The 27,779-nt window shown below is 43.0% G+C and overlaps 1 protein-coding gene across 1 annotated transcript; it reads left to right on the forward strand.

The window, feature by feature from the left end:
* Nucleotides 1-23,498: 23,498 nt before the first annotated feature.
* On the forward strand, nt 23,499-26,480 carry LOC145876340 (haptoglobin-like). The gene is made up of 4 exons (XM_082972132.1): nt 23,499-23,654; nt 23,983-24,095; nt 25,262-25,530; nt 25,716-26,480. Exons 1-4 carry the CDS (start codon nt 23,650-23,652, stop codon nt 26,277-26,279), a joined length of 951 nt encoding a protein of 316 aa, XP_082828258.1. The 5' UTR covers nt 23,499-23,649; the 3' UTR covers nt 26,280-26,480.
* The last annotated feature ends 1,299 nt before the right edge of the window (nt 26,481-27,779 follow it).

A 27,779-nucleotide genomic window follows, 5' to 3' on the forward strand; every position in this document is an offset into this window, starting at 1 on the left:
TGTTTTTCATCGTTTGTTTTGTTTAAGTGTTATTTCTTTAATAAATCAAGAAGATGAGCACTTTACCCGCTGCGTTTTGGTCCCCCTTTTTCGACGTATGTGACAAAATGAGCATCTATTTACCAAATCCTCCTTCAGAGTCACATGCAGGTAAAATACTTTTATTTCTATATAGTACTGTATCTGAAAGAGCAGATTCTGCAGGTTAAACATTGTGATTTCTATATAATACTGTATCTGAAAGAGCAGATTCTGCAGGTAAAACATTGTGATTTCTATATAATACTGTATCTGAAAGAGCAGATTCTGCAGGTAAAACATTGTGATTTCTATATAATACTGTATCAGAAAGAGCATATTCTGCAGTTTCCTTGACACTTACCTTTATCAAATAACTCTCAACATTCAAGAGGTGCAGCTTTATTTCCAAAGTTCAATTTTTCTTCAACAATATCCGTGTTGTCCATGTTTTAATCACATGACCACTCCAGCAGCAGCATTGATCTGGCAACTAAGCAAAAACTATTAACATAATCAAATTAAAATCTGCTATTCTGTCGTCAATGGATGAACGGCCAATAGCAACCAGATAGAAACTGATCGTGGTGCATGTGACTTCAGTTCTGGTTAGCCGCAGATGTCCAAACCAACTTGCTCAAGGTCTTTCCATGTCTGGGGAAAGATGAAACCAGGCCAGCGAGTGACTGTCTGAGACTGTGGTTTTGAGTCACGTGGAGCCTTACATGTACAAAGGCAGAATTGTGACCATGGACAGCTTCTTCACATCAATTCCCTGTCAGACAAGTTGATTGCAAAGAAGACTAGCCTGCTATGAACAGTGAACACACAAAGTTGACTAGCCTAGCCAGGTCATTATAGTATATACAGTATCTCTACCATATACAGACACCAACTACTATCCCCTTCTATTATGTTACTTTCACATTAGATGGCAAGACTCTGTAAATGGTACTAATACGGTACTTGCCGCTGGACTGTTGCAGTGTTCTACAATGTGCTCGACATGGCTGCTATCAACACGTATTGTACAAGCAATGCCTTGTCAAGACAGTCAGCAGGAGAGATTTCATGATGGATCTGGCATGTGAGCTTTGTGAGAACCACATGAACGCAGAGAAAGAAGCTACATTCACCAAGCAGGAAGCAGGTCCTGCTCTCCCTTTTCCCCCAGGCACCACATCTCCCTCGGGGGAGAAAGAAGCTACAGTCACCAAGCAGGCAGCAGGTCCTGTTCTCCCTCTTCCCCCAGGCACCACATCTCCCTCGGGGGAGAAAGAAGCTACAGTCACCAAGCAGGAAGCAGGTCCTGTTCTCCCTTTTCCCCCAGGCACCACATCTCCCTCGGGGGAGAAAGAAGCTACAGTCACCAAGCAGGCAGCAGGTCCTGTTCTCCCTCTTCCCCCAGGCACCACATCTCCCTCGGGGGAGAAAGAAGCTACAGTCACCAAGCAGGCAGCAGGTCCTGTTCTCCCTTTTCCCCCAGGCACCACATCTCCCTCGGGGGAGAAAGAAGCTACAGTCACCAAGCAGGCAGCAGGTCCTGCTCTCCCTTTTCCCCCAGGCACCACATCTCCCTCGGGGGAGAAAGAAGCTACAGTCACCAAGCAGGCAGCAGGTCCTGTTCTCCCTCTTCCCCCAGGCACCACATCTCCCTCGGGGGAGAAAGAAGCTACAGTCACCAAGCAGGCAGCAGGTCCTGCTCTCCCTCTTCCCCAAGCACCACAGCTCCAAGCAGCCAGCAGGTCCTGCTCTCCCTCTTCCCCAAGCACCACAGCTCCAAGCAGGCAGCAGGTCCTGCTCTCCCTCTTCCCCAAGCACTACATCTCCCTCGGGGGAGAAAGAAGACACAATGACATGTCGGCAGGTGCACACCAAACAAGGCCAATGAAACCTGTGTGCAGGGCAACCGATTTGATTTGTTTGTGGACCCAAAGCATAAAGAGAAGACAGGATTGATTCATGTGTAAAGGCCCGGTACAGTGTCTGATACAATCAACAAATTATTGTTTTAATATATTTTTATAAATATATTTCCACCAATATTTTTTAATGCAATTCATCCTTTTCAATTGTGCTTTTGTTTAGGAATACAGAATACATTTCTGCTCACCTTATTCAAATATTACTTTTTCGGTTGTTTCTAATTTGTCAAAAGAATCTGTAAATTGACTTTATTAATTACTATAACTCTTACTAATCAAATCTACAAGTACAGTTGATCAAATGGATTCCACTGTAGAGTTTTTATTGTAAGGGAGATAGGACAATTTATTTTCTACATTGTAGAATTAACAATTGTTGTTATTTTACTGATATATTTCCACTAATCTTTATTAATGTAATTAATATTTTACAGTAGTTTATACACTATTTATCAAGTGTTTATTTAACAAACCATGTTTTCACACCTTGCAACTTTCTGGATGATATGCATCTGATGCATATGCTAAAGTGGACGCCTGGCAACTTTCTCTAGCAGGGACTTATATACTGAAAGACCAGGTGTGTAACGGCCGTCGTTCAAATGAGACCAAGGTGCAGCGGAGGATGTGTTCATCTTAAATTAATTTAATGGATCGATTGAACACTATACAAAAATAAACCAAAAAACGACCAGCAACAGTTCTGTCAGGATACAAAACTAAACAAGAAAATATTCACCCACAAACCCCAAAGGAAAAACAGGCTGCCTATGTATGACTGTCAATCAGCAACAACGATCTACACCTGTTCCTGATTGAGAGCCATACATGGCCGAAACAAAGAAAACCACCAACATAGAAAAAGAAACCTAGAACGCCCACCCATGTCACACCCTGGCCTAACCAAAAATAGAGAACAAAAAACCCTCTCTATGGCTAGGGCATTACAAGGTGGTTCTAGTGTTAAGGACTGGTAGATGGGTGTTCTGATAGGCTGAAAGACCAGGTGGTTCTAGTGTTAAGGACTGGTAGATGGGTGTTCTGATAGGCTGATAGACCAGGTGGTTCTAGTGTTAAGGACTGGTAGATGGGTGTTCTGATAGGCTGAAAGACCAGGTGGTTCTAGTGTTAAGGACTGGTAGATGGGTGTTCTGATAGGCTGATAGACCAGGTGGTTCTAGTGTTAAGGACTGGTAGATGGGTGTTGACCATTCACTCATGCTGACCGGCTCCAGTACTTTGTTCTTGACTAAAGCCTCCAAGTCAGCCTAGACTTTTGGTCTGATAGCAGAAGCTACAGGTCCTGCTATCAGAACCTTTGGTTTGCTGTCTGGCTTAATGCCAAGCTTCCCTGTGATGTCGTTCATACAACCCTGCTGTCCATTAAATCCATCTGTTTCTTTAAGATGGCAGGTAGGTCTGTGTCTCCATGTGTCATTGTCTGCACTGATGGCCAGTCCAGTGTGATTTTCTCCAACTATGAACATCCCAGTAGTGATGCATAGTCTCCTTTCAGGAGGTAGAGTGGCAGCTTTCAGTTTGTCTGTATACCTGAACTGTGACATCAGTGATGCCTCTCACAGAGACAGATTCACCTGTGTAAGTCTTTAACACGAGGTGCGCTGGTTGAAGTGGAAGGTGTTTCAGTGTGATTTCCTGGTCTGATGAGTCACTCACCTCAGTGTTCTCTTACTCAACAGTGTGAACATGTTTCTTGTTTCCCGTTTTGCATTTTCTGTTCTCTTTTTGTTTCTAGAGGATTTGTCAAGTGTGTATTTTTTTACCACAGGCTGGACAATCCATGTCCTTACACCAGCATGTAGAATCCTGACATCCCTTTATACCACAGGCTGGACAATCCATGTCCTTACACCAGCATGTAGAATCCTGACATCCCTTTATACCACAGGCTGGACAATCCATGTCCTTACACCAGCATGTAGAATCCTGACATCCCTTTATACCACAGGCTGGACAATCCATGTCCTTACACCAGCATGTAGAATCCTGACATCCCTTTATACCACAGGCTGGACAATCCATGTCCTTACACCAGCATGTAGAATCCTGACATCCCTTTATACCACAGGCTGGACAATCCATGTCCTTACACCAGCATGTAGAATCCTGACATCCCTTTATACCACAGGCTGGACAATCCATGTCCTTACACCAGCATGTAGAATCCTGACATCCCTTTATACCACAGGCTGGACAATCCATGTCCTTACACCAGCATGTAGAATCCTAACATCCCTTTATACCACAGGCTGGACAATCCATGTCCTTACACCAGCATGTAGAATCCTGACATCCCTTTATACCACAGGCTGGACAATCCATGTCCTTACACCAGCATGTAGAAGAAGCCTGATGTCCCACCTTGCCACAGTGGAAGCATGTGACTTGATTTTCCCGTCTCTGATTTTCAGTTGAAACTCTGCGCACTTTTCCTTTTTTTGTGATCAACTTTTTTATTTATTATAAAGGAACACAGACAAGAACAAATAGCAGCAGGAATGGCTATACAGCTAGAGACACAATACTGTTAAAATATATATCAGAACAAATAGCAGCAGGAATGGTTATACAGCTAGAGACACAATACTGTTAATATATATATCAGAACTAATAGCAGCAGGAATGGTTATACAGCTAGAGAAACAATACTGTTAAAATGTATATCAGAACAAATAGCAGCAGGAATGGTTATACAGCTAGAGACACAATACTGTTAAAATATATATCAGAATAAATAGCGCAGGAATGGTTATACAGCTAGAGACACAATACTATCAAAAAATATATATAAGTATAATATGTAAACCAGGTATTGCAGGTAAAAACAATTATAATTAACCACATATACAATCACTCACCTGAGCCGCATCAACCCCTCCTGGGACCACCCCACCCCACCCTCCATCCCCTCCTGGGACCACCCCACCCCCTCCTGGGACCACCCCATCCCACCCTCCAACCCCTCCTGGGACCACCCCAACCCCTCCTGGGACCACCCCAACCCACCCTCTAACCCCTCCTGGGACCACCCCAACCCACCCTCCATCTCCTCCTGGTACCACCCCAACCCACCCTCCATCCCCTCCTGGTACCACCCCAACCCCCCCTCCAACCCCTCCTGGGACCACCCCAACCCCCCCCTCCAACCCCTCCTGGGACCACCCCAACCCACCCTCTAACCCCTCCTGGGACCACCCCAACCCACCCTCCATCTCCTCCTGGTACCACCCCAACCCACCCTCCATCCCCTCCTGGTACCACCCCAACCCCCCCTCCAACCCCTCCTGGGACCACCCCAACCCCCCCTCCAACCCCTCCTGGGACCACCCCAACCCACCCTCTAACCCCTCCTGGGACCACCCCAACCCACCCTCCATCTCCTCCTGGGACCACCCCAACCCACCCTCCATCTCCTCCTGGTACCACCCCAACCCACCCTCCATCCCCTCCTGGTACCACCCCAACCCCCCCTCCAACCCCTCCTGGGACCACCCCACCCCAACCCACCCTCCATCCCCTCCTGGTACCACCCCAACCCACCCTCCATCCCCTCCTGGTACCACCCCAACCCACCCTCCAACCCCTCCTGGGACCACCCCAACCCCCCCTCCATCCCCTCCTGGGACCACCCCACCCCAACCCACCCAACCTGATCGCTATGAAATAAAATACAAAATCAGTAAAAAATCAGTAAGGCCACATTTGCACTAAAATTAGAATGAACGTCAATCAGTTGGGTAAAAAACTAACTTGTATAGTTTCAGCTGCAGATAACCAGCTGTCAATTGTTTTATAAATTATATCTATAAAAGTGCTGATCCAATGAGGTGTGGTGGTAGACATCTTAGGTCCAACATCTGTTTAGCTGCTGTCAAACCTGACAACATTAAACCTATTTTCTGTAATGATAGTGGTGAATTATCATTAAGTGATAACAGTTTGGGGGAACAAGGTATGATGATATCCACTACAGCAGATAAGACAGAGGGTACCTCTTTCCAAAACATGTCCCCTGGTCACTCCCAGTTGATAAGAGAATTATCTAATAAAGGTAAATGAATCAATAAACCATGATGAATTATTAGTCATACAGCATGGTTAATGAATAATCAATGTAATGATCAATGTAGGGATCGATCAGTCTGATTAGTTCCGGAAAGTCCAGGAACCACTGGAGAGGGAAAGAAATGTGTGTATGCAATTAGTATAGAGAGATAGAGAAACAGATGGTAAAGGGGGTGAAAGCTTCAAAGCATTTCTAACCTTGAGGGAAAGGAACAGGCTGAGCTCGGGATAGTGATAAACAGTGTGAGAAGTTTATTGGGGATGCAGGTCACCAACGGATTGTGTGTAAATGCATGTGCGTAAGTAAGCAAGAACTATATAATGACTGTTTTGTTATCCTGACGGCAGAACGTTCTCATGAATAAAGCTACAGAAACCTTTTGCAGAAAGCTGAGTCCTTGCCTAATTATTTTAACCCATTGTCTTACAAACTTTGGGCATTAGTCAAGGCGAATTGATTATTGATTATTATCATAAAAGATATAAAATTCCTTTAACAATTGGTCCTTCGAGCCGGATTTCAAACTGCCGCTGTCGTTCCAAGGAGACACGGAAACCGGGCGGATGAAATATCCGTAAATCAAAGACCTGGCCCTTTACTCTGTGGGTTCTTTACAGGCCGGTGGCAAACTGGTACGCGACAGAGGTGGTGACGAGATTCTACGAACATTGAAAAACTCAGCTGCAAATAACAAGGTTAGTAAGCTTTATTCATTGTTTTGGGGAATAGCACCTGCATGATTACATTAAATAAGGAATGAGTGAGAGCACCTGAATGTCTGCGTTGCATGATGAGTGATACACCTGTAGGTCTGCATTACATGATGAAATGAGGAATACACCGGTATGTCTGCATTGCATGATGGAATAAGGGACACAATTGGGTGTTGGCATTAAATAGCTCAGTCTTATCACTCAATATGAGTCAAAATCTGTCACTTCCAGGAGTGCTCATTTTGTCAAAAATGAAAAAATAACAACTCACAGCTGTGTTAATAGACCCAACTCAAACATCTGCTATCTTGAAATGTCCAAAAAAGGTATTTAAATGGGCCTACCAGACATCTTCTGGAGAGAAGATAAGGTCAGGGACTCCTGTCTTACTCTCCGTCATGTTGAAATAGGTTTCCCTGTCTTACTCTCCGTCATGTTGAAATAGGTTCTCCTGTCTTACTTTCTGTCATGTTGAGATGGGTTAGTTCTTCTTGAGAGAACTAACCCAAAATGAGTCGAACTAACCCAAAATTAGTCGAAAGGCTAAGGGATTCTCTTCCTGAGAAGAAGCTGACAGCCTTCAAACAGAGCAAAAAAAGTGGTCCCAAACAATATGTCAAAATGAATAAAAAAATGATACAGCTGTCTTTAATAAGATCAAACTGAACTAACTGCTATCTTGAAATGTTGAAAAAGTGTTTTTAAATAGGCATCCTATCATTTGAAAATTAGTTGAAAGGCTAAGTGATTCTCCTCCTGACAAGAAGTTGACAGCCTTCAAACAGAGCAAAAAAAGTGGGCGTGAACATAGAATATTTTTGGGTCCAAAAAAAGAATATACAGCTGTCTTAAATAAGATCAAACTGAACTAACTGCCATCTTGAAATGTTGAAAAAGTGTTTTTAAATAGCTCAGTCTTATCACTCAATATGAGTCAAAATCTGTCACTTCCAGGACTGCTCATTTTGTCAAAAATTAAAAAATGAAAAAAATAACAACTCACAGCTGTGTTAACCTGTTGGGTCTAGGGGGCAGCATTTGCACGTCTGGATAAAAAAAATGTACCCGATTTAATCTGGTTACTAATCCTACCCAGTAACTAGAATATGCATATACTTATTATATATGGATAGAAAACACTCTAAAGTTTCCAAAACTGTTTGAATGGTGTCTGTGAGTATAACAGAACTCATTTGGCAGGCAAAACCCTGAGACATTTTCTGACAGGAAGTGGATACCTGATGTGTTGTATTGACTTTAAACCTATCCCATTGAAAAACACAGGGGTTTAGGAATATTTTGGCACTTCCTATTGCTTCCACTAGATGTCACCAGCCTTTACAAAGTGTTTTGAGTCTTCTGGAGGGAGATCTGACCGAACAAGAGCCATGGAACGGTGATGTCCCATTAGACACCTGGCGCGCTAGTTCATGTTGGGTACCCTCGTTCCAATACGTTATAAAAGAGTATGCATTCGTCCACCTTGAATATTATTCATGTTCTGGTTAAAAAAGGCCCTAATGATTTATGCTATACAACGTTTGACATGTTTGAACGAACGGAAATATATTTTTTCCCCTCGTTCATGACGAGAAGTCCGGCTGGCTTACATCATGTGCTAACGAGACGGAGATTTTTGGACATAAATGATGAGCTTTTTTGAACAAAACTACATTCGTTATGGACCTGTGATACCTGGAAGTGACATCTGATGAAGAGAATCAAAGGTAATGGATTATTTACATAGTATTTTCGATTTTAGATCTCCCCAACATGACGTCTAGTCTGTATCGCAACGCGTATTTTTCTGGGCGCAGTGCTCAGATTATTGCAAAGTGTGATTTCCCAGTAAGGTTATTTTTAAATCTGGTAAGTTGAGTGCTTTCAAGAGATGTAAATCTATAATTCTTTAAATGACAATATAATATTTTACCAATGTTTTCTAATTTTAATTATTTAATTTCTGACGCTGACTTGACTGCCGGTTATTGGAGTGAAACGATTTCCTCAACATCAATGCCATAGTAAAACGCTGTTTTTGGATATAAATATGAACTTGATAGAACTAAAAATGCATGCATTGTCTAACATAATGTCCTAGGAGTGTCATCTGATGGAGATTGTAAAAGGTTAGTGCATCATTTTAGCTGGTTTTATGGTTTTGGTGACCCTGTCTTTGACTTGACAAAACATTACACACAACTCTTGTAAATGTACTGTCCTAACATACTCTAAATTTATGCTTTCGCCGTAAAACCTTTTTGAAATCGTAAAACGTGGTTAGATTAAGGAGATGTTTATCTTTCAAATGGTGTAACATAGTTGTATTTTTGAAAAATTTGAATTTTGACATTTATTTGGATTCAAATTTGCCGCTCTTGAAATGCACCTGCTGTTGATGGAGTGCACCACGGGTGGCACGCTAGCGTCCCACCTAGCCCCAAGAGGTTAATAGACCCAACTCAAACATCTGCTGTCTTGAAATGTCCAAAAAAGGTATTTAAATGGGCCTACCAGACATCTTCTTGAGAGAAGATAAGGCCAGGGATCTCTCTGGTCACCCACAAAGCCATTTCCTCCTTTGGCCGTCTCTCCTTCCAGTTCTCTGCTGCCAATGACTGGAACGAACTACAAAAATCTCTAAAACTGGAAACACATATCTCCCTCACTAGCTTTAAGCACCAGCTGTCAGAGCAGCTCACAGATTACTGCACCTGTACATAGCCCATCTATAATTTAGCCCAACTACTTCTTCCCCTACTGTATTTATATATTTATTAATTTATTTTGCTCCTTTGCACCCCATTATTTCTATGTCTACTTTGCACTTTCTTCTACTACAAATCTACCATTCCAGTGTTTTACTTGCTATATTGTATTTACTTCACCACCATGGCCTTTTTGCCTTTACCTCCCTTATCTCACCTCATTTGCTCACATTGTATATAGACTTATTTTTTAACTGTATTATTGACTGTATGTTTGTTTTACTCCATGTGTAACTCTGTGTTGTTGTATGTTGTCGAACTGCTTTGCTTTATCTTGGCCAGGTCGCAATTGTAAATGAGAACTTGTTCTCAACTTGCCTACCTGGTTAAATAAAGGTGAAATAAATAAAAATGTATATACTGTATTCAAGTCATGGTTCATCCTATATAACTACTGCTGTCCACTTCATATGTATATACTGTATTCTAGTCCTGGTTCATCCTATATAACTACTGCTGCCCACTTCATATGTATATACTGTATTCTAGTCCTGATTCATCCTATATAACTACTGCTGTTCACTTCATATGTATATACTGTATTCTAGTCCTGGTTCATCCTATATAACTACTGCTGTCCACTTCATATGTATATACTGTATTCTAGTCATGGTTCATCCTATATAACTACTGCTGTCCACTTCATATGTATATACTGTATTCTAGTCCTGGTTCATCCTATATAACTACTACTGTCCACTTCATATGTATATACTGTATTCTAGTCCTGGTTCATCCTATATAACTACTGCTGTCCACTTCATATGTATATACTGTATTCTAGTCATGGTTCATCCTATATAACTACTGCTGTCCACTTCATATGTATATACTGTATTCTAGTCCTGGTTCATCCTATATAACTACTGCTGTCCACTTCATATGTATATACTGTATTCTAGTCCTGGTTCATCCTATATAACTACTGCTATCCACTTCATATGTATATACTGTATTCTAGTCATGGTTCATCCTATATAACTACTGCTGTCCACTTCATATGTATATACTGTATTCTAGTCAAGGACTATCCTATTTAATTATTGCTGTCCACATACTATTCTTCAGATATACTACATATTTGATCCATATTACCTATACATCCCTTTACATTTATATATACACTACCGGTCAAACGTTTTAGAACAATTAAGGGTTTTTCTTTATTTGTACTATTTTCAACATTGTAGATTAATAGTGAAGACATCAAGACTATGAAATATCAGATATGGAATCATGTAGTAACCAAAAAAAGTGTTATATTTATATATTTTATATTTGAGATTCTTCAAAGTAGCCACCCTTTGCCTTGATGACAGCTTTGCACAATCTTGGCATTCTCTCAACCAGCTTCATGAGGTAGTCACCTGGAATGCATTTCAATTAACAGGTGTGCCTTGTTAAAGTTAATTTGTGGAATTTCTTTCCTTCTAAATGCGTTTGAGCAAATCAGTTGTGTTGTGACAAGGTAGGGTTGGTATACAGAAGATAAGCCCTATTTGGTAAAAGACCAAGTCCATATTATGGCAAGAACAGCTCAAATAAGCAAAGAGAAACGACATGAATGTAAAAATAAAGAAAAACCCTTGAATGAGTAAGTGTGTCCCAACATTTGACTGGTACTGTATATACACTGCTCAAAAAAATAAAGGGAACACTAAAATAACACATCCTAGATCTGAATGAATGAAATAATCTTATTAAATACTTTTTTCTTTACATAGATGAATGTGCTGACAACAAAATCACACAAAAATAATCAATGGAAATCCAATTTATCAACCCATGGAGGTCTGGATTTGGAGTCACACTCAAAATTAAAGTGGAAAACCACACTACAGGCTGATCCAACTTTGATATAATGTCCTTAAAACAAGTCAAAATGAGGCTCAGTAGTGTGTGTGGCCTCCACGTGCCTGTATGACCTCCCTACAATGCCTGGGCATGCTCCTGATGAGGTGGCGGATGGTCTCCTGAGGGATCTCCACCCAGACCTGGACTAAAGCATCCGCCAACTCCTGGACAGTCTGTGGTGCAACGTGGCGTTGGTGGATGGAACGAGACATGATGTCCCAGATGTGCTCAATTGGATTCAGGTCTGGGGAACGGGCGAGCCAGTCCATAGCATCAATGCCTTCCTCTTGCAGGAACTGCTGACACACTCCAGCCACATGAGGTCTAGCATTGTCTTGCATTAGGAGGAACCCAGGGCCAACTGCACCAGCATATGGTCTCACAAGGGGTCTGAGGATCTCATCTCGGTACCTAATGGCAGTCAGGCTACCTCTGGCGAGCACATGGAGGGCTGTGCAGCCCCCCAAAGAAATGCCATCCCACACCATGACTGACCCACCGCCAAACCGGTCATGCTGGAGGATGTTGCAGGCAGCAGAACGTTCTCCACGGCGTCTCCAGACTGTCATGTCTGTCACATGTGCTCAGTGTGAACCTGCTTTCATCTGTGAAGAGCACAGGGTGCCAGTGGCGAATTTGCCAATCTTGGTGTTCTCTGGCAAATGCCAAACGTCCTGCACGGTGTTGGGCTGTAAGCACAACCCCCACCTGTGGACGTCGGGCCCTCATACCACCCTCATGGAGTCTGTTTCTGACCGTTTGAGCAGACACATGCACATTTGTGGCCTGCTGGAGGTCATTTTGCAGGGCTCTGGCAGTGCTCCTCCTGCTCCTCCTTGCACAAAGGCGGAGGTAGCGGTCCTGCTGCTGGGTTGTTGCCCTCCTACGGCCTCCTCCATGTCTCCTGATGTACTGGCCTGTCTCCTGGTAGCGCCTCCATGCTCAGGACACTACGCTGACAGACACAGCAAACCTTCTTGCCACAGCTCGCATTGATGTGCCATCCTGGATGAGCTGCACTACCTGAGCCACTTGTGTGGGTTGTAGACTCCGTCTCATGCTACCACTAGAGTGAAAGCACCGCCAGCATTCAAAAGTGACCAAAACATCAGCCAGGAAGCATAGGAACTGAGAAGTGGTCTGTGGTCCCCACCTGCAGAACCACTCCTTTATTGGGGGTGTCTTGCTAATTGCCTATAATTTCCACCTGTTGTCTATTCCATTTGCACAACAGCATGTGAAAGAAATGTATTGTCAATCAGTGTTGCTTCCTAAGTGGACAGTTTGATTTCACAGAAGTGTGATTGACTTGGAGTTACATTGTGTTGTTTAAGTGTTCCCTTTATTTTTTTGAGCAGTGTATATTAATTTAACCTTTATTTAACTAGGCAAGTCAGTTAACCTCTATGTGACCGGCGGGACGAATTCGTCCCACCTACGTAACATCCACTGCCAGCCTGTGGCGCGATTTTCAAAATCTTCAAAATCCTATTACTTCAATTTCTCAAACATATGACTATTTTACAGCCATTTAAAGATAAGACTCTCGTTAATCTAACCACACTGTCCGATTTCAAAAAGGCTTTACAACGAAAGCAAAACATTAGATTATGTCAGCAGAGTACCAAGCCAGAAATAATCAGACACCCATTTTTCAAGCCAGCATATAATGTCACCAAAACCCAGAAGACAGCTAAATGCAGCACTCACCTTTGATGATCTTCATCAGATGACAACCCTAGGACATTATGTTATACAATACATGCATGTTTTGTTCAATCAAGTTCATATTTATATCAAAAACCAGCTTTTTACATTAGCATGTGACGTTCAGAACTAGCATACCCCCCGCAAACTTCCGGGGAATTCGCTAACATTTTACTAAATTACTCACGATAAACGTTCACAAAAAGCATAACAATTATTTTAAGAATTATAGATACAGACCTCCTCTATGCACTCGATATGTCCGATTTTAAAATAGCTTTTTGGTGAAAGCACATTTTGCAATATTCTAAGTATATAGCCCAGGCATCACGGGCTCGCTATTTAGACACCCGGCAAGTTTAGCACTCACCATAATCATATTTACTATTATAAAAATGTCATTACCTTTTGTTGTCTTCGTCAGAATGCACACCCAGGACGTCTACTTCAATAACAAATGTTGGTTTGGTCCAAAATAATCCATCGTTATATCCGAATAGCGGCGTTTTGTTCGTGCGTTCCAGACACTATCCGAAATAGTAAAGAAGTGTCGCGCGCTTGGCGCAATTCCTGACAATAAAATTCAAAGTATTCAATTGCCGTACGTCGAAGCATGTCAACCGCTGTTTAAAATCAATTTTTACGTCATTTTTCTCGTAGAAAAGCGGTAAAATTCCGACAGGGAATCTCCTTTTCGGCAAACAGAGGAAAAAATCCCAAAGGCGGGGGCGGTCGGGGTCACGCGCATAAGCTAGTGTCTCTTGATGGGCCACTTGAGAAAGGCGATAATGTGTTTCAGCCTGGGGCTGGAATGACGACATTCTCTTTTTTCCCGGGCTATGAGAGCCTATGGACGACGTGGGAAGTGTCACGTTAGAGCAGAGATCCTTAGTAAATGATAGAGATGGCAAAGAAGTTCCAGAAATGGTCAGACAGGCCACTTCCTGTAAAGGAATCTCTCAGGTTTTGACCTGCCATTTGAGTTCTGTTATACTCACAGACACCATTCAAACAGTTTTAGAAAATTTAGGGTGTTTTCTATCCATATGTAATAAGTATATGCATATTCTAGTTACTGAGTAGGAGTGGTAACCAGATTAAATCGGGTATGTTTTTTATCCAGCCGTGTCAATGCTGCCCCCTAGCCCTAACAGGTTTTAAGAACAAATTCTTATTCACAATGACAGCCTACCCGGCCAAACCCGGACGACACCGGGCCAATTGTGCGCCGCTCTATGGGACTTTCAATCACGGCCGGATGTGATACAGCCTGGATTCAAACCAGGGACTGTAGTGACACCTCTTGCACTGAGATGCAGTGCCTTAGACCGCTGTGCCACTCGGGAGCCCCAGCCTCCTGTACATGTACATATTTACCTCAACTACCACGTATCCCTGCACATTGATATGGTATTGGTACTCCTTGTATATAGCTTCATGCTTGTGTGTTTTATTTCTCGCTTTTTTTATCATTTTATCTAAAACTCTACATCTTTGGGAAAGAGTTTGTAAGTAAGCATTTCACTGTTGTATTTGGCGCATGTAACAAATAACATTTGATTTGACACACACACACACACACACACACACACACACACACACACACACACACACACACACACACACACACACACACACACACACACGTGAAATGCTAAATGTAATGTAATGGCTGCTGGCAGATGGGTGTTTTTATCTGTACACGTACCTGTACATCATGTCCTGTCCTGTAGTGTGATACCCAACACAACACACAGGTTCCAGTCTGGAATCACAAGCACTAAGGACAATCAGTGGTTGTGACAGTGTGACATAGAGCCACAATGACGTTACCAGTCTTATGTAACATCAGGCACTAAGAGCATGACAGTTCAGAGACATCAACAGCATTACAGTGCCAGGCAATCCATCCCTCTGTCCTTGCATCAGTCATTGCGTTATGCCAGCCCGCCCACTTGTTTCAGAAACATGAATGAATGATACCGATGAGACCATCTGAGAGACAATCTGCTAACTCGTTAGCCCTGACAGTTCCTATTAACAATGGCTGTTGTATATGCTTTAATTACACTGATGAGGTACATGATACTGTTCAGCCAGTATCAATCCCTAGATCTACAGCAATATAAGTACACGACAACATACTGTACGTTGTACGCTCACCTCTTTGCTACAAAGCACTGCAGCTTTTTTTCTGTTTGTCAATGAAAGCCTCTCATTTTACATTTAATCGATACTATAGCAAAATAATTTTGCACGGACAAAAAGGAGGATGGCTATGAACAAACTACTCCACTCCAACGAGTGGCCATAAGAATGAGATCGCACACTGATGCATGTCAGAAGGTGCTTTCAACTGGGATGTGGTAGTATCCCTGTCCTGCAGTCAAATGATCTAGTGGCCTCACGGGTGGAGTGATATTCTTATTTTTCATAATTTAATCATTTATAAACATTATTCAATTTTTTTTTATGCAGAAAATCCGGTGTTTCTATGTCTAACAGTTTTGTTATATTCAGTATTCTATGACGTATATAAAGTGTAATATTGGGATGCAAACTCAGAATTGAATACATCAGATAATGACCAGATCTCCCAGTGGAAGAAAGTCACATAATACTACAATTTCTTTCCCCAACACCAGCAAATTCTTTAGTTGCAAGGCTGGACTTTTCCTAATGTTGTTGAGAGACAAGAAGCATGGCAAAGGGACAGACTAATAGTTTACTCAACTTTACACTACTAGGCTACCTGTTCTCTCTCCCTCTGTCAACAGCCAAGTGGAATTCACATGATTTCACAAAGCTGGAACTCAGTCAGCTGTATAAGGAAATAAGCAAACAGGAAACCACTCACCCAGAGGTGGAGCTCCTAGTGGCCGGAGACTTTAATGCAGGGAAACTTAAATCAGTTCTACCAAATTTATATCAACATGTTAAATGTGCATCCAGAGGGAAAAAAATTCTAGATCACCTTTACTCCACAGACAGAGACGCATACAAAGCTCTCCCTCGCCCTCCATTTGGTAAATCCGGCCACAACTCTGTCCTCCTGATGCCTGCTTATAAGCAAAAATGAAAGCAGGAAGCAGCAGTGACTCGGTCAATAAAAAAGTGGTCAGATGAAGCAGACACTAAACTACAGGACTGTTTTGCTATCACAGACTGGAAAATGTTCCGGGATTCTTCCGATGGCATTGAGGAGTACACCACATCAGTCACTGGCTTTATCAATAAGTGCATCAAGGACGTCGTCCCCACAGTAACTGTATGTACATACCCCAACCAGAAGCCATGGATTACAGGCAACATTCGCACTGAGCTAAAGGGTAGAGCTGCCGCTTTCAAGGTGCGGGACTCTAACCCGGAAGCTCATAAGAAATCCTGCTATGCCCTGTGACAAACCATCAAACAGGCAAAGTGTCAATACAGGGCTAAGATTGAATCATATTACACTGGCTCCGATGCTCGTCTTATGTGGCAGGGCTTGCAAACTATTACAGACTACAAAGGGAAGCACAGCCGCGAGATGCCCAGTGACACGAGCCTACCAGACGAGCTAAATCACTTCTATGCTCACTTCGAGGCAAGCAACACTGAGGCATGCATGAGAGCATCAGCTGTTCCGGACGACTGTGTGATCATGCTCTCCGTTGCCGACGTGAGTAAGACCTTTAAACAGGTCAACATACACAAGGCTAGCCTCCCGGGTGGCGCAGTGGTCTAAGGTGCTAGCTGTGCCACCAGAGATTCGAGGTTTGAGCCTAGGCTCTGTCGCAGCCGGCAGCGACCGGGAGGCCCATGGGGCAGTGCACAATTGGCCCAGCATCGTCCGGGTTAGGGAGGGTTTGGCCGGCAGGGATATCCTTGTCTCATCGCGCACTAGCGACTCCTGTGTCGGGCCGGGCGCAGTGCACGCTGACCAGGTCGCCAGGTGTACGGTGTTTCCTCCGACACATTGGTGCTGCTGGCTTCCGGGTTGGATGGGCATTGTGTCAAGAAGCAGCACGGCTAGGTTGGGTTGTGTTTCAGAGGACGCATGGCTCTTGACCTTTGCCTCTCCCGAGTCCGTACGGGAGTTGCAGCAAAGAGACAAGACTGTCACTACTACCAATTGGATACCAAGAAATTGGGAAGAAAAAAAGGGGTAAAAAATAATAAAAAATAACATACACAAGGCTGCGGGGCCAGATGGATTACCAGGATGTGTGCTCCTGGCATGTGCTGACCAACTGGCAGGTGTCTTCACTGACATTTTCAACATGTCCCTGATTGAGTCTGTAATACCAACAACCTTCAAAAAGACCACCATAGTCCCAGTGCCCAAGAACACAAAGGCAACCTGTCTAAATGACTCACGCACTCACGTCTGTAGCTGTGAAGTGCTTTGAAAGGTTGGTAATGGCTCACATCAACACCATTATCCCAGAAACCCTAGACCCACTCCAATTTGCATACCGCCCAAACAGATCCACAGATGATGCAATCTCTATTGCACTCCACACTGCCCTTTCCCACCTGGATAAAAGGAACACTTATGTGAGAATGCTGTTCATTGACTACAGCTCAGCGTTCAACACCATAGTACCCTCAAAGTTCATCACTAAGCTAAGGATCCTGGGACTAAACACCTCCCTCTGCAACTGGATCCTGGACTTCCTGACGGGCCAGGTGGTGAGGGTAGGTAGCAACACATCTGCCACGCTGGTCCTCAACACTGGAGCTCCCCAGGGGTGTGTGCTCAGTCCCCTCCTGTACTCCTTGTTCACCCATGACTGCATGGCCAGGCACGACTCCAACCTAATCATTAACCTGTTAGGGCTAGGGGGCAGTATTGACACGGCTGGATAAAAAACATACCCGATTTAATCTGGTTACCACTCCTACCCAGTAACTAGAATATGCATATACTTATTACATATGGATATAAAACACCCTAAAGTTTCTAAAACTGTTTGAATGGTGTCTGTGAGTATAACAGAACTCAAATGGCAGGTCAAAACCTGAGAGATTCCTTTACAGGAAGTGGCCTGTCTGACCATTTCTTGAACTTCTTTTCCATCTCTATCTTTTACTAAGGATCTCTGCTCTAACGTGACACTTCCTACGTCGTCCATAGGCGCTTAGAGCCCGGGAAAAAACAGAATGTCGTCATCCCAGCCCCAGGCTGAAACACATTATCGCCTTTCTCAAGTGGCCGATCAAGGGACTCTGGGCTTAGGCGCGTGACCCGACCGCCCCCGCCTTTGTGATTTTTTTCCTCTGTTTGCCGAAAAGGAGATTCCCTGTCGGAATATTATCGCTTTTCTACGAGAAAAATGGCGTAAAAATTGATTTTAAACAGCGGTTGACATGCTTCGAAGTACAGTAATGGAATATTTAGAATTTTTTTGTCACGAATTGCGCCATGCGCGCGACCCTTCTTTACCATTTCGGATAGCGTCTGGAACGCACGAACAAAACGCCGCTATTCGGATATAACGATGGATTATTTTGGACCAAACCAACATTTGTTATTGAAGTAGCAGTCCTGGGAGTGCATTCTGACGAAGACAACAAAAGGTAATCAAACTTTTATAATAGTAAATATGATTATGGTGAGTGCTAAACTTGCCGGGTGTCTAAATAGCTAGCCCGTGATGCCTGGGCTATGTACTTAGAATATTGCAAAATGTGCTTTCACCAAAAAGCTATTTTAAAATCGGACATATCGAGTGCATAGAGGAGGTCTGTATCTATAATTCTTAAAATAATTGTTATGCTTTTTGTGAACGTTTATCGTGAGTAATTTAGTAAAATGTTAGCGAATTCCCCGGAAGTTTGCGGGGGGTATGCTAGTTCTGAACGTCACATGCTAATGTAAAAAGCTGGTTTTTGATATAAATATGAACTTGATTGAACAAAACATGCATGTATTGTATAACATAATGTCCTAGGGTTGTCATCTGATGAAGATCATCGAAGGTGAGTGCTGCATTTAGCTGTCTTCTGGGTTTTGGTGACATTATATGCTAGCTTGAAAAATGGGTGTCTGATTATTTCTGGCTTGGTACTCTGCTGACATAATCTAATGTTTTGCTTTCGTTGTAAAGCCTTTTTGAAATCGGACAGTGTGGTTAGATTAACGAGAGTCTTGTCTTTAAATAGCTTTAAAATAGTCATATGTTTGAGAAATTGAAGTAATAGGATTTTTAAGGTTTTGAAAATCGCGCCACGGGCTTCAAGTGGCTGTTACGTAGGTGGGACGAATTCGTCCCGCCTAGCCCATAGAGGTTAAGTTTGCAGTCGACACAACAGTGGTAGGCCTGATCACCGACAACGACGAGACAGCCTATAGGGAGGAGGTCAGAGACCTAGCCAGGTGGTGCCAGAATAACAACCTATCCCTCAACGTAACCAAGACTAAGGAGATGATTGTGGACCACAGGAAAAGGAGGACCGAGCACGCCCCCATTCTCATCAACGGGGCTGTAGTGGAGCAGGTTGAGAGCTTCAAGTTCCTTGGTGTCCACATCAATAACAAACTAGAATGATCCAAACACACCATGACAGTCGTGAAGAGGGCACGACAAAGCCTATTCCCCCTCAGGAAACTAAAAAGATTTGATATGGGTCCTGAGATTCTCAAAAGGTTCTACAGCTGCAACATCGAAAGCATCCTGACTGGTTGCATCACTGCCTGGTATGGCAACTACTCGGCCTCTGACCGCAAGGCACTACAGAGGGTAGTGCATACGGCCCAGTACATCACTGGGGCTAAGCTGCCTGCCATCCAGGACCTCTACACCAGGCAATGTCAGAGGAAGGGCCTAAAAATTGTCAAAGACCCCAGCCACCCCAGTCATAGACTGTTCTCTCTACTACCGCATGGCAAGCGGTACCGGAGTGCCAAGTCTAGGACAAAAAGGCTTCTCAACAGTTTTTACCCCCAAGCCATAAGACTCCTGAACAGGTAATCAAATGGCTACCCGGACTATCTGCATTGTGTCCCACCCACCACCCGCCAACCCCTCTTTTACGCTACTGCTACTCTCTGTTCATCATATATGCATAGTCACTTTAACCATATCTACATGTACATACTACCTCAATCAGCCTGACTAACCGGTGTCTGTATGTAGCCTCGCTACTTTTATAGCCTCGCTACTGTATATAGCCTGTCTTTTTACTGTTGTTTTATTTCTTTACTTACCTGTTGCTCACCTAATACCTTTTATGCACTATTGGTTAGAGCCTGTAAGTAAGCATTTCACTGTAAGGTCTACACCTGCTGTATTCAGCGCACGTGACAAATCAACTTTGGTGAAAATCTCCTAGAGATGAACGTACTTTGGTGCAAAAAGTGCAAATCAATCCCAGAACAACAGCAAAGGACCTTGTGAAGATGTTGGAGGAAACAGGTACAAAAGTATCTATATCCACAGTAAAACGAGTCCTATATCAACATAAGGCCACTCAGAAAGGAAGAAGCCACTGCTCCAAAACCACCATAAAAAAAGCCAGACTACAGTTTGCAACTGCACATGGGGACAAAGATCATACTTTTTGGAGAAATGTCCTCTGATCTGATGAAACAAAAATAGAACTGTTGGCCATAATGACCATCGTTCTGTTTGGAGGAAAAAGGGGGAGGCTTGCAAGCCGAAGAACACCATCCCAACCGTGAAGCACGGGGGTGGCAGCATCATGTTGTGGGGGTGCTTTGCTGCAGGAGGGACTGGTGCACTTCACAAAATAGATGGCATCATGAGGTAGGAAAATTATGTGGACATATTGAAGCAACATCTCAAGACATCAGTCAGGAAGTTAAAGCTTGGTCTCAAATGGGTCTTCCAAATGGACAATGACCCCAAACATACTTCCAATGTTGTGGCAAAATGGCTTAAGGACAACAAAGTTAATGTATTGGAGTGGCGATCACAAAGCCCTGACCTCAATCCGATAGAAAATCTGTGGGCAGAACTGAAAAAGCGTGTGTGTGCAAGGAGGCCTACAAATCTGACTCAGTTACACCAGCTCTGCCAGGAGGAATGGGCCAAAATTCACCCAACATATTGTGGGAAGCTTGAGGAAGGCTACCCAAAACCTTTGACCCAAGTTAAACAATTTAAAGGCAATGCTACCAAATACTAATTGAGTGTATGCAAACTTCTGACCCACTGGGAATGCGATGAAAGAAATAAAAGCTGAAATAAATTATTCTCCCTACTATCTTTCTGACATTTCACATTCTTAAAATAAAGTGGGGATCCTAACTGACCTAAGACAGGGAACTTTTACTAGAATTAAATGTCAGGAATTGTGAAAAACTGAGTTTAAATGTATTTGGGTAAGGTGTATGTAAACCTCCGACTTCAACAGTATATCTCCCTGACTAACTTCAAGCATCAGCTATCTGAGCAGCTTACCGATCATTGCAGCTGTACATAGCCCATCCAACTACCTACAAATCAAATCAAATCAAATGTATTTATATAGCCCTTCGTACATCAGCTGAAATCTCAAAGTGCTGTACAGAAACCCAGCCTAAAACCCCAAACAGCAAGCAATGCATGTGAAAGAAGCACGGTGGCTAGGAAAAACTCCCTAGGAAAAACTCCCTAGAAAGGCCAAAAACCTAGGAAGAAACCTAGAGAGGAACCAGGATATGAGGGGTGGCCAGTCCTCTTCTGGCTGTGCCGGGTGGATATTATAACAGAACATGGTCAAGATGTTAAAATGTTCATAAATGACCAGCATGGTCAGATAATAATAATCATTGTAGTTGTCGAGGGTGCAACAAGCACGTCCGGTGAACAGGTCAGGGTTCCGTAGCCGCAGGCAGAACAGTTGAAACTGGAGCAGCAGCATGGCCAGGTGGACTGGGGACAGCAAGGAGTCATCATGCCAGGTAGTCCTGAGGCATGGTCCTAGGGCTCAGGTCCTCCGAGAGAAAGAAAGAAAGAAAGAGAGAAAGAGAGAATTAGAGAGAGCATATTTACATTCACACAGGACACCGGATAAGACAAGAGAATACTCCAGATGTAACAGACTGACCCTAGCCCCCCGACACATAAACTACTGCAGCATAAATACTGGAGGCTGAGACAGGAGGGATCAGAAGACACTGTGGCCCCATCCGATGATACCCCCGGACAGGGCCAAACAGGCAGGATATAACCCCACCCACTTTGCCAAAGCACAGCCCCCACACCACTAGAGGGATGTCTACAACCACCAACTCACCGTCCGAAGACAAGGCCGAGTATAGCCCACAAAGATCTCCGCCATGGCACAACCCAAGGGGGGGGGGGGGCGCCAACCCATCCCCATATTGTTTTATTTACTTTTTTTGTTCTTTTGCACACCAGTATTTCTACTTGCACATCATCATCTGCACATCTATCACTCCAGTGTTAATAACACTGGATTTTTTTATTGTGTTATTGACTGTACTTCTGTTTATTCCATGTGTAACTCTGTGTTGTTGTTTGTGTCGAACTGCTTTGCTTTATCTTGGCCAGGTCGCAGTTGTAAATGAGAACTTGTTCTCAACTAGCCTACCTGGTTAAATAAAGGACTTGTTCTCAACTGGCCCACCTGGTTAAATAAAGGACTTGTTCTCAACTGGCCCACATGGTTAAATAAAGGACTTGTTCTCAACTGGCCCACCTGGTTAAATAAAGGACTTGTTCTCAACTGGCCACCTGGTTAAATAAAGGTGAAATAAATGTTTTTGTTTATAAAAAAAAAATGTCTGACATCAATGTGTGAGCAACTACAATAATTGAATATGGTCAATTTCAAACATTTGTATATAACATAAACATACTGTTGACATGTAGGCTATGGTGTAATGGAATGGTTTGCCTTGTGTGGTAGGTTTTGTGGGTTTTGACACTCTTATGTAGGTGTTATAACCAGCCATAAAATAACTCAATATATGTCACAACAGGTCCAAATATGTGTCATAACGGTGTTATGACCATATTATAACAGGCTATGACAAGTTATGTCAGCTGTTATGACATATTATGACATGGTTATGACTGTGTCATAATGTTTTATGACGCTGGATGTCAAGTACAGTGTTACCAAAGTGAGTCGTAAACAGCAAATGTGAGTCAACAACAAACAACAACAACTATGACGGTATCACATTTTTTAAATAACACACTCTGATGCGGCATTTATATGCACCTCATTTACTTTCAATAAACCAAATTGACACACAAATTATAGATGTGCTGTGTCCTGTTCTGATTTCATAATTCATACCCTATGAAATGATTTATCCCTCAGATGGTCTTCTCTGATACTAGTTGGCTGTGGCTGAGCTCCAGATGGGGTCAGGGTTAGGGTTTGGACACGATTCCAATAATGGGTTGGCATGAACAGAGATTTTGCAATCTCTCCGATTTTCGGGAATCAGAACTGAAGCTGTGTCCAGCAAAATTCCCAGCGGTGGGCAGACAGGGGGTGAGTTCTCTCCTCAGCAGATATAAGGCCTTGGTCCTATAACTTCTCACGGAGTACATCGTCTTTACAGAGGAGACACAGCTCAACATACAAACTGATAAACAGATATTTCCATCAAAATGTGGTATGTTATACTTTTCATATTCTTTCTTCAACAAAACCCTAGTTGCCTGGCAATTGTTGTCATTGCAGTACCAATCCAAATGAATCTCTGAAATGTCTTTGGACAATGGATCTTTGTAAAATGGCAGGGAAACACAGCTACTTAAATCTTTCAAAAAACATTCAAATTGCTCTAGCTAGAGACCTTTTCTAAATATAGGTTAACAAGCAAGCCCAGAGACTTCCTAAGTAAAGGAACCGTTAGTTGTGGTACTAGTGAGTGTTTGGGCGCTGTCTGTCAGTTGGCTCTGTGTGTGTGTACTGTACTTATGTGTTCCTTCTGTCCGCAGGTCATCCCTGGTAGTGCTCCTCGCGGCCTCCTGTGTCTGTCTGGAACAGGACAAAATCAAAATCAAAATCAAAATCAAAACCAAATCAATTGATGAGATGTCAGACAATTCAGGTAGCTATCTGTCTAACTGACACATAACCAACTCCCTGCCTTATGCCAATACGGGCTTACTTTTTCTGATTTAGATTGAAATGTCAACAAAGTGAGAGGGATGAAACGTTTTCAAACAAAAACATGTACATTTTAAAGATCATTGACAACCTTTCTTGTCCCATGTCTATGTTAAGGTGGGTGTTAGTGACACCATTGATGCAGAATATCGCCCAAAAATATTGGACTTACACATTACACGTGTGTTTTCACACGTGCAATTTGTCTATTTCCGAAACATATTATATTTGCTGGCCCATTGTGACTGGTTCGTGTAAGGATATCACTCACATTTCAATTACACTGTCACTCTCATCGGATGTTCTGAAGCCAATCTTCACTATGGATCCCCTTACGCAACTCTGAGCTGAGCAGACACAAGCTGTTCCTATTCAGCCTGTTGGAGAATACAGTAGCTGTGGCCAAAATGAGGATGTCACCATCACTTTCAAGTGAGAACCTTGTTAAGTCTCACGGCTCACAGCTATTATCCCGATTATCTTAAAAATCGATTCAGCAGCGACACACATGAGATGACAGGGATCAAAGAGAAGGCAAGCAGGGAGGAAAGGAAGGAGAGATCCTCAGTCTCAGCTTCCTCCAAGCTGGATGGTAAAATATGTCATTAGGAAAATCTACAGAGCATGAAAGCCTTGAAAAGTAAAATTCCTCAAAATCCACCTCTCATCAAACGTTTCAGGAAAATGTTTGAGAAGAGAAATGACACTAATTCCATCCTCATCTAGGTTTCTGCGTATTGTGACCTCCAAGGTAATTCTGTGAAAGCTAGCCTTGTCTGGCTCAAGTCATGACAACACTTATTTTTTTTAGATAATAGTAGATGATTAATGAATTTACTGAACTTTTGTCAGGTCAAAGCTAAAAGGTTCCAGAAAGCTACTACCAAATGCTATGTGTATTCAAGTGAATAGTGTTGATTTTAGCAAACTCAAACTCAAACTAAAACCAAGGCTGGAATTGTATTGAGGCACATTTCATTTTTCTGCAATAATCTTTTATGGTTGTGTTTGAGTTGCACAGCAGTAAGTGCTAGGTGGTGCTGAGTTGGGGATGTTTTAACCATATAGAGATTGTATAGAAATAATGTTGTTGTGTTTCTTGCCCAGACCTGCGCTTCAGGCGTATGGTTGGGGGCACCCTGGCCCCTCATGTCCCCTGGCAGGCCATGGTCTATCTGAGTAAAAACGTCATGAACGGGGGCTTCGCTGGGGGAGCTCTAATCTCTGACCGCTGGGTCCTGACCGCTGGCAGGAACTTGTTTGTCAGGAAGAGTAGGCAGGACACCCAGGGGAAAGAACCAATCATCCCCAAGGTGTACCTAGGCATCACGCGATACTCCCAAGCCAATGACTCCAAAGAAGTTGCTGTAGAAAAGGTGAGCTAGTATACCCATTACCATCTCTTTCAAACAATATACAGACAATTCAGTATTTACAGCAAGCAGAACTGCACTGGGCTCTCTCACCTACATCATCATTTTCAGTCTTATAGGTAGTTAGAGCACAAATACAGTAGATCGTCAAAAAAAAGGTCCTATGAATTATTCCCTTCCCCTTCTAGGTGGTTCTGCACCCAGGCTTCCAGAGCGTGTCAGACTGGGACAACGACCTGGCTCTGATTCAGCTGAAGGAGCCATTCACCTTGAGCGAGGCTGTGATGCCCATCCCTCTGCCTGAGAGGGGTGAGGACCTGGCTGAGGCAGCCCAGGAGAAAGGCATCATCACAGGCTGGGGTTGGGGGGTCCACTTCACCCCCGCTGAGTCACTGAAACACCTGGTATTGCCTGTGGCATCGCATAGCTTCTGTAAGGCAGAGTACAACCGTGGTGGCAGCACTCCAACCATAGACGACAACATGTTCTGTACTGGAGCCAGCAAGTACCAGGAGAATGTGTGCTTTGGGGATGCAGGCGGTGCCCTGGCAGTCCAGGACCCCAAAGACGGCAGAGTGTATGCTGCAGGGATCCTGTCCTTCGATAAGGCCTGTGCCGTGAGGAAATACGCTGTCTACATGAAGCTCTCTGCCTACATGCCTTGGATCAACAGTGTCCTCAGGGGTGACAGTGAGAAATCAGCCAGTCTCCGCTCCAGTGTAATGTCTGAGATGTTTTCGAGGCAGTTGTAGCCTCCACTCAGCACAGTTTCAGATATGAGAGCCGGGGCTCATAATCTCCATTATGCCTTTGCTAACAAAGTAATTTTCTGACTTGATCTTGTAAAACTCTCTCAAGTTTCGACTTTCATTGAGTGTGTGCCCCCGCCTGATTGAGTGTGTCTTCCGATGTTGATTTCAAAGGATTTTCAATAAATTAATCTCTCCTAAGAAGTTTGGTTTCCGATGTTTCACCTTATAACTTTTATTCACATTTTCTTCAACTCATTTTAGAATGCTGGGAAACATGTTTTAGATCATCTCTACAAGCTGGAACCTTAGAGCATGTTAGAGCCATTAAAACAAGTAGCCTACAGCTAGGACATGAGACGATTTTGAAGTTCATTTAAGTAATGGAATTATTAAGGAAAATTGTTATCTGGCCAAGGAGGATATTGTGTTGAGACCAGCAAGTGTTTTTTAGTAGATTTGTCATGAAAATCATTCAAGAAGGAAATAACTTGTTCTAAAATAGAGCTACATAAACGAGGGTCTAGAATCCCTCCCAGCAGGGGAATGGAGGTCATGTCACTCCTGGTTAGTGACTAATTTAAATACAGAAGACAAAAGGCTTGTCATCACAGCTCAACACTAGTTAATAGCTCTCTTGCTTTGGAGCAGCCTGTTGTACCACAATTTGTTCAGTTTCAACAAGAGATATCTCAGAAATGGTGCCGAAGAGTATGGCTGATGTTTTACATGCCCGTAATCAATTGTGCTATTTTGTTCATTTTTTTGTGTTGTTTGTAACTTATTTTTTAACTTCTTTTGTACATAATGTTGCTGCTACCGTCTCTTACGACCGAAAATAACTTCTGGACATCAGAACTGGGATTACTCACCACGGACTGGTAGAAGATTTTTCCTTTAATCTCTATGTACTAGGGGCTATGTGGGACGCATGCGTCCCACCCCTGGTACACCCTATCAACAACAGGTGAAATATCAAGAGCGCCAAATTTGAAAACAATTAAAAGTCATAATTCAAATTTCTCAAACATACAACTATCTTACACCCTTTGAAAGATAAACATCTCCTTAATCTAACCACGTTGTCCGATTTCAAAAAGGCTTTACGGCGAAAGCATAAAGTTAGATTATGTTAGGACAGTACATTGACAATAGCTGTGTGTAATGTTTTGTCAATTCAAAGACAGGCATCACCAAAAGCAGAAAACCAGCTAAAATTATGCACTAACCTTTGACAATCTCCATCAGATGACACTCCTAGGACATTATGTTAGACAATACATGCATTTTTAGTTCTATCAAGTTCATATTTATATCCAAAAACAGCGTTTTACTATGGCGTTGATGTTGAGGAAATCGTTTCCCTCCAATAACCGCCAGTCAAATCAGCACGACAAATTAAATAATTACTATTCGAAAACATTGGTAAAATATTATATTGTCATTCAAAGAATTATAGATTTACATCTCTTGAACGCAACCGGATTGCCAGATTTAAAAATA

This window comes from Salmo salar, unplaced genomic scaffold (genome assembly GCF_965601325.2).
Source record: "Salmo salar unplaced genomic scaffold, fSalSal1 ptg000578l, whole genome shotgun sequence".
NCBI classification, from domain to species: Eukaryota; Metazoa; Chordata; class Actinopteri; order Salmoniformes; family Salmonidae; genus Salmo; species Salmo salar.